The following is a 15,923-nucleotide window of genomic DNA, read 5'->3' as shown; positions in this document are numbered from 1 at the left end:
CCGTTAACAAAACCGTCAGTCGCATCGACTTCCTTCATTAGTATGTGCGGCTTGTCGAGGAAGAGCGTAACTCCTTGTACAATGAAGCATGTCATGGAGGCAAGGAAAAATTGGCAGTGGGTTAGCTCGGCTATGCCAGGATTATAGTAGCGAAAGCAGGACACAGGCCTCTCCTCCGGCAGCTGTCGCTGCTGCCAGCGGTCGGGACATGGGACGTTAAACGTGCCCGTGTCGCGGCGGCATATTCACGGCTTAGCCAGTTGTTCGGCGCGATGTTGTCCTCTGTTTCCTGGGCCGGTCGTTTCCTCTTAATGTTGTTCCGATGTCGATTCCTGGCCTCCTTCTACTTAGCAGGCTTATCGCGCCGCCCATATTGCCGCCTCAACTATGGTTGCGGCGCACGCGAGCTTTTCTTTTCAATCCTCCGACATGTTATCAGGCATGCGAAGAGCTGGCAAAGCGAGCGGAGGCGAGCACAACGACGAGGCAAGCGGTGTGACGTCATACCAAACGGTGGCGGCGGCTGCACAGCGAGGCGCGCGGTGTGACGTCATGCCAGATGGCGTGGCGTCCACCAGCTGCGGCAGTTGCTAGGTAACGGATCAAAGACGGCCTTTGTGCCTCCTTAGAGCACCGCCGCAGCGAAATCGCAAGTTCGTGGCCAATGTAGCTTTCGCTACAAAATCACAGAACTGAATGACACTATACGCCATCAAAAAGAAGAGAAAGAAAGAAAAGAAAGGAAGAAGTGCTGCCTTGCGCAGAAAGACCTTGTCATCTTTCACACACACAAATATGAAACCCTTTTCTTTGGCTGTTTAACTTCCCAGCCCAAAAGAACTTTTCTCCGTTGGTCATTTTTTCCGCGAAAACTACTTGCTAATTCTCCTAAGATACTAGCGTTTCTTCCCTGCCTGGATTGGTGTGCTGTTCCTAAGGAGGGGTCCAAAATATCTCGGAAGCTAAGAAGTGTTCTGACCAACTTTCGCAATCACAGGTGAGTCAAAGGGTGCACCACAGCAGACCTTTGGAAAAACCTCGTTCTGCACACTCTGCCTCATGTAGACCACCCAAATGAATCTCAAATATGCGATGTATTTTCTGACTCGCGAGCAGTGAATGACCTCTAGCACATACGAGGGTCGTTTGACAAATGTGGTGAAAACCAATGAAACATAGCAACTTTGCTGAAAACAACATTTTATTTTTCAACATAGTACCCTTCCAGTTCCACGAACTTCTTGTAGCGCTGCTCTAATTTTTTCATTCCCCCAGAAAAAAAAAGAAAGTGCTTTTGAGGCCCTTGAAGTAGTCATTCACCAGTGAAATTATCTCTTCATCTAAAGCAAATTTCTTTCCACCCAGCCAATTCTTCAGGTTTGGAAAAAGTTGCATGGGGCCAAATCCGGAGAATAGCGTAGATGAGGCACTACCTCGAAGCATAAGTCGTGCGATTTGGCCATTGCAACATGGGATCTGTGGGGTGGAGCATTGTCTTGGTGAGAGGACTTTTTTTCGCGCTAACCCAGGTTGTTTAGTGCGCAATTATTTTTCATTTGCTCTGGGAGTGTCGCATAGTATGCTCCTGTTATGGTTTTGCTTTTATGTAAGTAGTCTACAAAGATTATTCCATATGAATCTCAAAAGACGGTCGTCATCACCATTCCGGCTGAACAAAGTCTTTGCCTTTTTTGGTTCACCTTCATCAGGCCCAGTCCATTGCTTTGACTGCTGTTTAGACCCTGGAGTGTAATTAATGATGCACCCAAGTGTCGTCCCCTGCCACAAATTGATGCCAAAAGTCCCGAGGTTTGCGATCAAGTAATGATAAATACTCCTTCGAGATGACTGTCCTCGTGCGCCTTTGGTCGATCGTCAGCAGCCTTGGCATCGAACGTGCACAGGCCTTCTTCATCTCCAATTTTTCATTAACAATATTGTAAACTCTCTTTTGAGATGCCTACAACTTCAGCTATCTCACGTACATTTTTTCGGCGGTCTTCCGTGATTATTTAAATAATTTTCGATGCAACTTCTGGTGTGGTGACCTCCACTGGTCGCCCAGGGCGTGCTTCATCTTGCGTCGAAGTTCGCCCACGTTTGAATTCCCACGTTTTGAAGTAAATGATCTTCAGTGATGGTGCAGAGTGTCCATGAACTTCGGTCAGCTCGGATTTAATTTGCGCATCCGTTCATTGTTTGAAATGAAAATGTCGAGCACTGCTCTAAATTAAAAATTTTCCATTCTGGCGGGAATCACCACAGAGGTCGGCGCCAGTGGCTTCCCGAAGCTTACTAACTGTCGGTACAAGCCTAAATACCTTCTGACGTCATATTAAGTGTGCTTCTAGCGCGCCACCTAGAAGAAAACGCAATTCTAGCTCCATCTCTCGCATTTTTACCACACTTATCAAATGACCCTTGTACCACAGCTTGCTGAACAGGAAAATGGTTTCACATCGTGGCACGTGTAAATATAGATGCAGCAAGGGCATTAAAGTTCTTCCTTTTTCGCGACTGTTTGGTTTCTTCAATCCAGTAAGGTTCACGGTAGCTCTACTTATTGCAATGGGACTCCCAAGTATTTTAACTTGGCTACTCACCCATGGTGTGTAGGCGAAGATGTCGGAAGACTCGCTTCAAGGCGCTGCGGCTAGCAGAAGAGGATTTTCTGACAATTTCAGTCACATTTAGTATTCTGTTCTAGTGCCTACACAACACGGCAGTATCGTCAGCACAGGGTGAGGCGAACCACAGCGGTGTGCAGCCGAGAGCCACAAACACTGGCGCTGTTCTTATATACAGGGTGTTTCACCTAAGACTTTCTGCAATTTTTAAAAATAAGCTATTTGAATTAGATGCGCGCTTTTTCTGGCATAGCATTGTCAGTGGTGTAGTACATTATAATTCTACTAAGACGTGCTAACTAGCAGGCTTGTTAACCAATATTTAATAGTTAACTTTTAAATTATTACCGTTGGGCTCCTTAATTATTGAGAGGCATGCAGCCCACCGTAAGTAATGTCCATATCCGTTTTTAGAATTTCAAGAACGCGATTATCCTCGGCGCTGTGGCCCAACAAATTTCGCCTACCTCGCGCCAAAATACATGCGGTTTGAGAAGCTTGCAGGCAAAGCAACCTCTCCAGTGAACCTAACTCGTCGAAATAGCCAAAATTTGTTGGGCCACAGCGCCAAGGATAATCGCGTTCTCGAAATTCTAAAAACGGATATGGACATTACTTACGGTGGGCTACATGCCTCTCAATAATTAAGGAGCCCAACGGTAATAGTTTAAAAGTTAACTATTAAATATTGGTTAACAAGCCTGCTAGTTAGCACGGCTTAGCTGCATTATGATGTACTACACCACTGACAATGCTATGCCAGAAAAAGCGCGCATCTAATTCAAATAGCTTATTTTTTAAAATTGCATAAAGTCTTAGGTGAAACACCCTGTATAATACACCCATATAATCCATGGCCACACATTCTTGCCGGACAGAACCGACATTTACAAACTGTGATGCAGAACGCGGCATCATGTGGCACTCTGTCGAGAGATTTTCAATATCGAGTTGAAGCTATTACAATTTTGTCTCATTGCGAAATCTCAACACTCAATTACGTAAGTAGTTGCATTTTGAAATTCTTTTATAGTCTATTTTTGTGAGACATATGTGCCCATGTGATGAAATAAAGCTGAGGTTGTCTACGCCTTTGGTTTTAGGGATTAAAACCGTATGCGAGGTTAGAAAGGGCAGCGCTAAAAAATGGCTTGCAGTTTAGCATTACTAAGCCCGAAATATTGGGCGAAAAACGGTTTCTTCCAGGTGAGCACCACCGCCATGATCCTCAAAGTGCGAATGAGCTGTACACTGACTCAAGGAGCTATATATGCACCTTTACTTTCCTCATTGTCAACGGAGTCTACAACGTTTGTCAAAGCCAATCAACGCCAGCAGCCTATTATTGCTCCAGTGCCGCGCTTCTGTCACAACGTTTTCGACGCTAACGCATGCAGCCGACATCTCTCGCTACCGCCACGTAGCCCAATGCTCGACTGAGGTGTTCCCTGACCTAGGGGGCCAGTTACCGGGTTTCCTTTCCTTTCTGGCTTAGAGGCTTCCCGTCCACGTGCGCATTTTGCGAGGTAGGAAGCTTTCCCCGCTGATTTTGCCAAGCCCGTTCCTTGGCTGTGGTTTCGCTAGATAGTAGATAGGGACAAAGTATATGTCGAGGCTTAATAAATGAATAATAAAATGAGCCGCTCCCGCACCACTAATGTATCGCAGGTTCAAGCCAATCAAATAAATGAATTGGCCCGTAGTCAATTGTAATTTCACCAACCGTAGGTGGAAAGAAATCAATAAGGGAGTGCTACTATAGCGACAGTGGGAATCTCTATCCATTCATGCGCGTCACTAATTAGATGACGAGGCATTTGGCTATTTTTTTTTCGGCTCCACCTCCTTTGACAACAGTAGTTGGACGCATGAATACTGTATTCTTAGGGCAGTATTACCCTGAGGTTCAGCTTTCCCGGTAAGCGATTAAGGCTGCGGGGCCCCACAGCACCACTTCACGCGCTTTTAAGCGCGGTCATCTTTTGATGAGTGCGGAAGCCTTGCAGTCCCCCCTGGAGACAGCGAAGTGTGATGATGGTGAAGTCATTGTTGGTCAGGCCGAGGCTTCTCAGGGCGTCGACGCAGGACTTCGCCCAGCATCCCCGGAAAGAGAGCGTCGCCGTTGTGAATATGACAGGTCGGTCCGATATCTGTGCATGAAGGTCTTCGCCGATGTACTTGGCACGCTTTGCTCGGTAAGCATCTTCTAGGGTGACATTCAGCCCAACCACCTGGACGTTCACAATGACCGCCTGGCCCTCCCTTGTGAGGACCAGCTCTGGGATCTGTCGTCCTTGAGCAGTTGTGAAGACTGGCTCCACCCGGATACTTCATACCTTTTCTCGCAGTCTCTTGGCCATGTACTTCATGATGACGTTGTGGCGACGCTTGCGAACATGGTCTGTCCGCACACAGTTTTGGAGAATGTGGTTCAGGCTCTCTACGGCATTGCAGCCAGCTCGGCAGGATCTGTCGGCATCTCTTCTCCGCTTCTTTCTGCTGAAGCAGGGGAGGGCATTGAAGCGAAGCTACAGGAGGTTGATGAACTCCTTTCCCGTCAGCAGGGAAGTGCCCTCGGTCGTCCATTTCGTCGTTGCCGGCAGGTTCTTTGATGGTTGTAAGGCTCGGCCGTCAATACTGCTGTGGAGGCGCTTTGTCCAGAACCGCCAAGCCCTCTTCGTTGAGCCAGTGTCCTCTCCCTCAAATCTGGTCAGACTCTCCGCTTTACGCAGCCGGCCTGCCACCAGCTCTATCCCCACGGTGATCCTACAGGATAGGAGGGAGGACTCCGCCATCTTCGCAAGGCGCCGTACTTGGAGCCCCGGGACAAACGTGCACATTGCAGGGATTACCAGGCCTCCCTCCTCATCTGGAGCATGGAAGAAGGCGTTGTGGAGGTCGTGAGGTAGATGGAGCCAGGAGCGCACAGCTGCTCGCACCAGGGAGTCGAGCTTCCTCAACAAGCTGGCCGCGAGGGGGCTGAGGACTAACTGGTGGTAGAGTCTTGGCAGGAGGTAATACCGTAGGACTACCAGCCTCTGCTGAGGCCGTAGTGGTGCCGCCGACACCTTGTCCAACAGGGAAGTAAAGACACCCACTACAGAGGGGCGCCCCCGCAGGGAGGCGTCTGCAACATGCAGACGTTGGTGAGTGGCGACACCACGGGGTTAACCCGAGCATCCGCAGGGACTTCCCCGCAAGGGGATGATGGTGAACAATGCGTCACCACGGACCCGAGCATCCGCGCTTAGCCGTGCGTGGCATCGCCGTGTCCGGGGAAAAGGGGATCCTGGTGGTTGAGCCGATGCCGAGCGTTTGGACCCTTAAGGCCCCTCGGCGGAGGCAACACACCACTTTGGCCCCAGCTTCCTGTAGACGGCACCTCCGGCCTGACCCAACCGGAGGAAATCGGCAGTCGCCTTTTCCTGTCCTCCCCTCTACCTATCACTTTCCTATTTCCTTTCTTACAACTTTCCTGTATCCTCCTCTCTTCTTCAGTTTTTTCCTCTTTTTCCTGGCGGCGAGGGTTAACCGTGTGTGACCAACTACCCTGAGTTGAGTCATATTAGGCTATAGTTGGGGTGTACAGCTGGCGTGGGCAGGACTTGCTTGTAAGTTCCTGTCCCGTCCCCTTGTTGGGCTCCATGGTGGGTGGCTGGCACCATGACTGAAAAACATTAATTATTTATGGCTCCCCCTTTTTCCAAACCAGATCGCTCTCTAAAAAGAGGGCGGAACGATGCAGACGATTTTTTTCAGAAAAGAAAGCTATCTTTCCCAAAATTTCATGTTGTCCATAGCGAAGCAGAAGGAAAACAAGCAAGACTGATATCCCCGTTCCTAGTAGCAAAGTGCCTTACAAACACCTTGGGCCTTGGATACAAGGTATCCAAAATGGCCAGCGGTGACTTACTGCTCGAACTTCGTGACACTGTCCAACACTCTAAACTCTCAAACCTTGCGTCCATTGGGGAAATCCCAGTCTCTGTCACTTCACATCGATCTTTGAACACTGTCCGAGGCGTCATATCTGAAATCGACTTTATCCACCTCTCTGAGAAAGAAATGCTTGAGGGCCTTACTGACCAAGATGTCATAAATGTTCAACGCATAAAGATCCGGAAGGATAACAAGGAAATAGACACGAAGCACCTGATCCTCACTTTCAATACCAGCACACTGCCTGAAAGCATTGAAGCTGGTTACCTGAAAATAAATGTAAGACCATATATACCCAACCCACGAAGATGTTTTAACTGTCAGAGATTCGGCCATGGCTCACAGAGTTGTCGCGGCCGCAAAACTTGCGCAAAATGCTCGTCAAAGGAACACCAATCTGAAGAATGTGTTGCTACACCGCGGTGTGCAAACTGTGAAGGAGAACATGCTGCCTACTCCAGAGCTTGTCCTTCTTGGAAAAAAGAAAAAGAAATAATTACTCTCAAGACTACGGCAAACATTTCTTTCAAGGAAGCAAGAAGGCGATATGCTCAAACGAACACATTCTCTTTCAGTGCAAAAACAAACTTCGCTGATGTGGTGCGTGGGCGCGGCACACCACACCAGGCTTCGGCACCCGTCCAGGCCACACGCAGTGTGCCTGTGGCGGGGCCACCCGCGCCCCCGTGTGGAGTAGCTAGCGCTACTCCGCAAACCCCAAAGGAGGCAACGCAGACCCCCGGGTCGGCGGGCCTCAAGACCTCTTCCCACAGGTCGAGGTCAAACTCGAAAATCAACATACCTCCTGCACGGTCGTCCAGCGCCTCCACAGAGGCGATGGACACGACCCCGGGCAGCCCCGCGCCGTCCACGTCGGACGGTCGGCGGAGCTGCCTGGATCGGTCAAAAAAAGACAGGCCCCGAGTCACGGGGCCATCGACAACTTAATCTACTTTTTCACCCTATAGAAGCACAAAATTAAGATGGCTTTCATAATACAATGGAACTGTAGAGGACTTCTAAACAACTACAGTGACATAAAAGACATACTAGGAGCGCACGCTCCTGTTGCCTTATGTCTACAAGAGACAAACTTAGGTCCCAAAAAAAATAACTTTCTTAAGAATTATACTGTTTTCCGCCGCGATCGAGAGCAGGCGAGCAGGCTGTCGGGAGGCGTAGCCATCATAGTGAAAAACGGTGTCCCAGCTCGAGAGCTTAAACTAAAAACAAGACTCGAATCTGTTGCGGTCAGTGTCGTCAGCCATAAAACAATTTCTATCTGTTCTGTATACCGGGTGTCCCAGCTAACTTGAACCAAGGGTTTAAAAATGAAATATTGGGGTCAGGAGAGTGAAACTACCTGCATATTGGTGACAGGCATATGGCGCACCACAGGAAATTTTTTGTATTGCAATTACTTAACTAGTAATTAAAATAATTTTTTTTAAATTTTTAATATTGACTTTAGACACTAAGTGTGATTCGCAAAGTTGGAGAGCACTTTCAGAAACCCCCATTCCATTATTCGCCATAAAGAAAACCTTACGTGTACCTCTTTTTTCGAGCTCGAAAGAAAGCCCGCGAAATACAAAAAAAACCACGTGACGAGCGCATTCGCGCGCCGCGATCGTGCTGCTCTCAACCGTGCTTTCAGTGAACGAAATCAGCTCCGGTATTCATTCGGCGGCCCCGTTTCAGAGGCAGGCCGATATCTTGGTGGTGGTTTCTTCGGCCGTGTCAGCCAGTTCGCGCGTGACGGTGTAAATTGCAGCGAGTGCGCTGCGCTTTGCAGTCGCGATAAAGACTGCCAAGCTCGAAGTTTTCAAATGAGAGGAGTTTTATTTGCCAGTTGCAAAGAAAATAAAAGTGGCGGTTTATGGCTTGGCTGTGCGGCGATGACAGCCGTGGCATGCGGTTGTCCTGACTCCATTTCATTTCGGTTTCTTACCAATTATAAAAAGTGCTCGAATAGGTCACCTTGTGCGACGATACAGCTATGGCATCTTGTAACCAAATCAGCCGTTGCATTTCGTATGACAGCCTCAGGCATGTTTAAACAGACTTCCGTTATTTTGTCTTTAAGGTCTTGCGGTGTGGAAGTTGGTGTGCTGTACACCTTGTCCTTGATATGACCCCACAAAAAGTAGTCCAGAGGTGTCATATCAGGAGACCTGGCTGGCCAGTTCACGGGACCTAGTCGTCCTATCCATTTCTGCGGGAACGCTGCGTCGAGCCAGGTCCGAGCCTTGGCGCTGCTGTGCGCGGGGGCGCCATCGTGTTGAAACCACACATTTGTGGCCCTGGCGAGCGGTAGATCCGAAAGGAAGTCGTCAACGGGTCCTCTGAGGATATCATTGGTGTAGCGATCTGCTGTCAGCGTCTGGTCGAAAAACACAGGCCCGATCAAACTACCGTCGAAAAGTCCACACCAAACACTAAATGACCACTGGTACTGGTGCTGCGTCTGTAAAACCCAGTAGGGATTTGAATCGCTCCAGTAATGAGCATTGTGCAGGTTCACCTGTGAATTGCGCGAAAAACTAGCTTCGTCACTCCATATCACTTTGTTCAAAAAATCCGGGTCGTCCTGCATCTTTATCAGAATCCAATTAGCAAAATCGGTCCTGTTTTGGAAGTCCCGTGGCAACAGATTTTGATGAAGCTGTACGTGGTACGGATGCAGGCGGTGTTTGCGCAGTATTCGCCAAACTGATGACCTGGAGACTCCGGTATCCTCGCTCACGCTGCGCACGCTTGCTTGGGGTTCCAGAGCGAACAGCGATAAAATATGCGTCTCGAAGTCCTCGTCAAAAACAGGTGCTCTGTGTCGTGTGGACGTAAAACTGCCCATCCGTCGCAGCGTCTCGAAGGCACGCAGGATCGTTACTGAACTTGGCCGCCTGCCTGGGTGCCATTGTTGCATAAGGTCTGCAGCGCGCCTTCTGTTCCCATGACATGCACCTAGAGCCAGAACCATGTCTGCTTTCTCTTCATTTGTAAACGGCATGTCTGCAGTGCTAGTAATCACTACACCAAAGATTCAGTCTCGCATGAGAGTGGCATAAGAAGAGCACACGACAAACTGTGCTTCACCGCTGCTTCCAGCTTTCAAAATCCTCATTAGGAAACTGCAACACACAGCCGCCAACACCTCGCGGCGAAACATTATTCCCTGTATTTCTCTTTTGCTTCTGAGTGACAAAGCAGACTCGCCATCTCAGTATCTTATCAGATTGGGACTAAGTCGTCGTCGCCGGGTGCCAACTAGCTGACGCGGACGAAAAACCCCCGCCAAGATATCGGCCTGCCGCTGCAACGGGGCCGTCGAATAAAGGCCGGAGCTGATTTCGTTCACTGAAAGCACGGTTGAGAGCAGCACGATCGCGACGCGCAAATGTGCTCGTCACGTGATTTTTTTTGTATTTCGCGGGCTTTCTTTCGAGCTCGGAAAAAGAGGTACACGTAAGGTTTTCTTAATGGCGAATAATGGAATGCGGGTTTCTGAAAGTGCTCTCCAACTTTGCGAATCACATTTAGTGTCTAAAGTCAATATTAAAAAATTTAAAAAAATTATCTTAATTACTAGTTAAGTAATTGCGATACAAAAAATTTCCCGTGGTGCGCCAAATGCCTATCACCAATATGCAGGTAGTTTCACTCTCCTGACTCCAATATTTCATTTTTAAACCCTTGGTTCAAGTTAGCTGGGACACCCGGTATATTCCTCCACACTTTACATTAACAGTCCACGATTTACAAGAACTTGTCAATGAACTTCCAGAACCGTATCTAGTAGTTGGGGACTTTAACGCTCACTCCCCTCTTTGGGGAAGCGAGCACTGTGACTCTAGGGGTCAAATAATTGAAGATTTTATCCTCACAAACAATGTATGTCTTTTAAATACAGGAAAAGCCACCTACTGCTCCCCTGCCTCGGGGAAAATGACCTTTTTAGATTTGTCTTTTAGCTCACCTTCTGTTTTTAATGATTTTAAATGGGATATCATTGATAACCCATATGGCAGTGACCACCTCCCTATACTAATCACTTTAACATCACCACCGGAAATAATCCCCACAAGGCCACGGCGCTGGAAGCTTCACCTCGCCGACTGGTCACTTTTTAGAGCAAAGGCAACTTTAGAAGATATAGTTTTAGGAAATCTTACCGTTGACGAGATAAACGAAAAGTTCACTAATTGTATCATAACTGCCGCACTCACAGCTATTCCTCAGTCGTCAGGAGTGGCGCGACAAAACCATAAAGTATGGTGGACAAAGGACTGTAAAGAAGCAAAAAAACAGCAAAATAGAGCGTGGGGTAAATTTCGTAGGTATCCGACACATGAAAACTTCCTAAATTTTAAAAAGGCAAAAGCTAAAGCTCGGTATGTCCGTCGCAGTGCCGAAAAAGCTTCATGGCAGAATTATGTTTCAAATATCAACAGTCAGATCCCATCTAAAAAAATGTGGGAGCAGGTTCGAAAAATAAACGGCAACTTTTCACCATTCACAATTCCTTTTTTAACAACACCCGGAACACAAACAAGCATACAGGAACAGGCAGACATATTGGGGGAACATTTCACTGCAGTTTCAAGTTCATCACACTACACGCAGGCCTTTTTAAAATACAAAAATACAGCTGAAAAACAGAGGCTCCCAACAACTGGAGGTGCAAATGAAAAATACAATAGTCTAATTACCCTCCAAGAAATCAACACAGTACTGTCTGCCGGAAAAAAAACTGCTCCAGGACCCGACCATATACATTATGAAATTTTTGCACATCTTTCTGAGCCTGCCATAGAAGCACTTTTGAGATTCTTTAACACAGTTTGGATGTCAGGGAAAATACCTGAAGCCTGGAAGAAGGCTATTATTTTCCCGTTTCTTAAACCTAGTAAACCCCCAACCTCTCCTAGCAGTTATAGACCCATAGCCTTAACCAGTTGCCTCGCCAAATCCTTCGAAAGTGTCCTAAATATAAGACTAACCTTTGTTCTGCAATCCTATGAACTGCTTGATATCCATCAATGTGGATTTAAAAAAGGATGCTCCACTACAGATCACCTAGTCCGTCTTGAAAATACAGTCAGAGAAGCTTTTTACACAAACAACACTGTCTTAGCGTCTTTTTTGATTTAGAGAAAGCATATGATACAACCTGGAGGTTCGGGATCCTCCAGGACTTAGCTGAGCTCGGCATCCGTGGCAGAATGCTGAACTCCATTAAAGACTTTTTGTCTAACCGCTCATTTAATGTCCGCCTAGGCTCGACCCTTTCGAGGGACTTCATTCAGGAAAATGGAGTTCCTCAAGGGTGCATTTTAAGCACAACTCTCTTCGTTGTAAAAATGAATTCTATTAGAAAAATAATCCCAAGGTCCATTATGTATTCAATGTATGTTGATGATCTTCAGATAGCGTGCACATCTTCCAATATATCCACATGCGAACGACAAGTACAGCTTACAATCAACAAAATGGCAACATGGGCAGACAAGAATGGTTTCCAGTTCTCACCACAGAAAACAGTGGCCTTACTTTTTTCACTGAAACGAGGCTTGCACACAAATCCAACATTACACCTCAACCAAACCGAGCTGCCTTTCAAACAGGAACACAAATTTCTAGGCATCACCTTCGACAAAAAACTTACTTTCCTGCCTCACATCAATGCACTGAAAAAGAAGGCGTCGCTAGCACTGAACATACTGAAAGTCCTATCACGCAAACACTGGGGTTCTGATCGGGTATGTCTTCTACACATTTATCGCTCTGTAGTACGTTCCATTCTAGATTATGGTTGCATAGTGTATGGATCAGCAAGGCCATCGTTCTTGAAGCGACTGGATCCTGTGCACAATTTGGGATTGCGCCTTTCAACTGGTGCATACAGGACGTCACCAATAAAAAGCCTGTACGTAGAAAGCAATGAACCACCACTTGCAGACAGAAGAACAACGCTCACATGCTCATACATTTTAAAGATCCGTTCCCAGCCTAAACACATCTGTTACCCACTCGTTACAAAGTGCCCATCCCGAACACTATTTACCAACAGACCCCTCGCAATCAGGCCACTTCTTCTCCGGTTTGAAGACAAATGCCAAGAACTAGATATAATGGACACATTGCCTAATATTGCCCGCAAACGTGATCCACTCCCTCCTTGGTACTGCCTATCATCTGTGTGCGACTTCACATTAACACAATTTCAGAAGAAACATACACCGCATGAACAGATATTACAAGAGTATTTAGCACTAAACGAAAAATACGGAGAATACGAAGCATTTTACACCGATGGATCAAAATCGGCGCACTGCGTGGGAAGTGCTGTAGTTCAGAATAATTGGGAAAAAATAGTACGGCTACCTGAGTGTGCATCCATTTTTACCGCCGAGTGTTACGCAGTCTTGCTAGCTGTCATTCAGAACAGTATCATTTACACTGATTCTCTGAGCATACTAACCTCACTTCACCATAGAAATGCAGTGACACCACTAATTGTCCCCGCAGGGAGGCGTCTGCAGCATGCAGACGTTGGTGAGTGGCGACACCACGGGGTTAACCCGAGCATCCGCAGGGACATCCCCGCAGGGGGATGATGGTGAACAATGCATCACCACGGACCCGAGCATCCGCGCTTAGCCGTGCGTGGCATCGCCGTGTCCGGGGAAAAGGGGATCCTGGTGGTTGAGCCGATGCCGAGCGTTTGGACCCTTAAGGCCCCTCGGCGGAGGCAACACACCACTTTGGCCCCAGCTTCCTGTAGACGGCACCTCCGGCCTGACCCGACCGGGGGAAATCGGCAGTCGCCTTTTCCTGTCCTCCCCTCTCTTTGACTTTCCTATTTCCTTCCTTACAACTTTCCTGTATCCTCCTCTCTTCTTAGTTTTTTCCCTTTTTTCCTGGCGGCGAGGGTTAACCTTGTGTGGCCAACTAACCTGAGTTGCGTCATATTGGGTTATAGTTGAGGTGTACAGCTGGCGTGGGCAGGACTTGCTCGCAAGTTCCTGTCCCGTCCCCTCGTTGGACTCCATGGTGGGTGGCTGGCACCACGGCCGAACAACACATATTTTTCATGGCTCCCCCCTTTTCCAAACCAGATCGCCCTCATAAAAGAGGGCGGAACGAGGCAACTGCAGAGTTTTTCGAAAAACCGAAACCATTTCCAAAATTTCACGTTCTTCATAGCGAAGAAACTGAAAAAACCGCAAGAACCATGTCCCCATTCTTAGTTGCAAAAAGTCTAACTGAGGCCTTGGGTCCCGGGTACAAACTGTCTAAAATGCCAAGTGGTGACCTGCTCCTTGAACTCAGAGACACTGCCCAATACTCAAAACTTTCCAGCCTAGTGTCCATCGGGGAAATCTCTGTATCAGTTACAGCACACCGATCTCTGAACACCGTCCGTGGTGTGATATCCGAAGCAGATTTCATTCACCTCACCGAGGAAGAGATGCTTGAAGGCCTCAAAGAACAGAATGTCATAAGTGTGTATCGTATCAAAATAAGAAAAGACAACAAAGAGATACCTACAAAGCACCTAGTACTGACTTTCAACTCAAGCACACTCCCCGAATCCATAGAAGCTGGCTACCTCAAAATAAATGTCAGACATTACATCCCAAACCCACGCAGGTGCTTCAAATGTCAAAGGTACGGTCATGGGTCTCAAAGCTGCCGTGGCCGCGAAACTTGCGCTAAATGTGCATCAAAAGAACACGCTTCCGACAACTGTGAAGGAGCAGCACCTCGCTGCGCAAACTGTGAAGGCGATCATCCCGCCTATTCGAGGTCATGTCCATCGTGGAAAAATGAAAAAGAAATTGTTACAATCAAAACAAAACAGAATATCACATTTAAGGAAGCGCGACGACTGTTTTATGCAAAGAACAGCTTCAACTTTTCCACAAAAACAAACTTTGCTGATGTGGTGCGCAGGGGCGGCGCACCACACAGCACTCCGGCATCTGCCCAGGCCACCTTCAAGGAGCCTGTGGCAGTGCCATCAACGCCCCAGGCAGAGACAGTGAACGCTGCTCTGCCATCTCCAAAGCAGGGAGCGCCGGCTCACTGGTCGGCATCCCGCAGGACTTCCCCCCGTCGGGGGAGGCCCGACACCAACACATCCGCGGCTTCGCGGTCCTCCAGCACCTCTGGTGAGGTGATGGATACAACTCCCACTCCGCCCGCTTTGCAGCGGCGGACCGGCTCTCTCGAGCGACGAAAAGATAGAACCCCGGTAACGGGCCCAGAACAGTAAACTTCTTCCGTTCCATTCCCACCAAAAAAAAAACAAAAAAACAAACAAACATGACATTCGTGGTTCAATGGAACTGTAGAGGAATGTTGAGGAACTACAGTGATATAACACATATTCTAGGGTCAGTGATGCCTCTAGCTCTATGTCTCCAGGAGACCAATCTTGGTCCACAACATTCAAATATCTTAAAACATTATACAACTTTTAGGCGTGATCGCGAACATGCAAATAGACTCTCGGGAGGCGTCGCAATCGTCATCCAAAGCGGCGTCCCGGCTCAAGAAATCAAACTGAAAACAAAACTTGAGGCGGTTGCGGTTAGCGTCATCAGCTACAAAACCATAACAATATGTTCTGTATATCTTCCCCCACACATCACATTAACATGCCAAGATCTAGAAGGCCTGATCGATGAACTGCCGGAGCCATTTCTGGTAGTTGGCGATTTTAACGCTCACTCTCCGTTTTGGGGAAGCGAACGCTATGACTCTAGAGGCCAAGCGATCGAAGATTTTATACTTTCGAATAATGTCTGTCTTCTAAAAACGGGAAAAGCCACATATTGCTGCCCAAGCTCAGCAAAAATGAGCTCTCTCGATTTAGCTTTCGCATCACCATTACTTTTTAACGATTTTAAATGGGATGTTTTAAATGACCCCATGGGCAGCGATCACTTACCTACCATCATCAGCCTCTCATCATCTACTCCAATCATCCCCACAAGACCACAGCGCTGGAAAATTCACCTCGCCGACTGGTCACTTTTTACAAAAAGTGCCACACTAGAAAATGAATTTTGTGACCACCTCAGCACAGATGAAATTAATGAGAAGTTTACTGAATGCATAATATCGGCCGCAACACTCGCTATACCACAAACAACAGGACTTGCACAAAAGAAGCAGAAAGTGTGGTGGACAGAAGAATGCACATTAGCAAAAAAACAACAAAACAAAGCCTGGAGCGCTCTGCGTCGATATCCCACTGCAGAGAACTTACTTACCTTTAAGAAGGCAAAAGCCAGAGCGCGGTATGTGCGAAGGAATGCTGAGAAAACCTCTTCGCAGAAATATGTCTCC

General features: G+C 47.6%; 1 protein-coding gene across 1 annotated transcript; it reads left to right on the top strand.

The window, feature by feature from the left end:
• The first annotated feature begins 5,023 nt into the window (after positions 1-5,023).
• LOC149344001 (uncharacterized) lies at positions 5,024-15,322 on the top strand. Its single transcript, XM_089547122.1, has 2 exons — positions 5,024-5,164; positions 13,549-15,322. Exons 1-2 carry the CDS (start codon positions 5,024-5,026, stop codon positions 14,842-14,844), a joined length of 1,437 nt encoding a protein of 478 aa, XP_089403248.1. The 3' UTR covers positions 14,845-15,322.
• Positions 15,323-15,923: the final 601 nt, after the last annotated feature.

The sequence above is a fragment of the Amblyomma mixtum genome, chromosome 5 (assembly GCF_055824585.1).
Source record: "Amblyomma mixtum isolate Tamu chromosome 5, ASM5582458v1, whole genome shotgun sequence".
Taxonomy (NCBI): Eukaryota; Metazoa; Arthropoda; class Arachnida; order Ixodida; family Ixodidae; genus Amblyomma; species Amblyomma mixtum.
The sequence above is the reverse complement of the archived record's forward strand: the minus strand, read 5'-3'. Positions and strand labels throughout refer to the sequence as shown.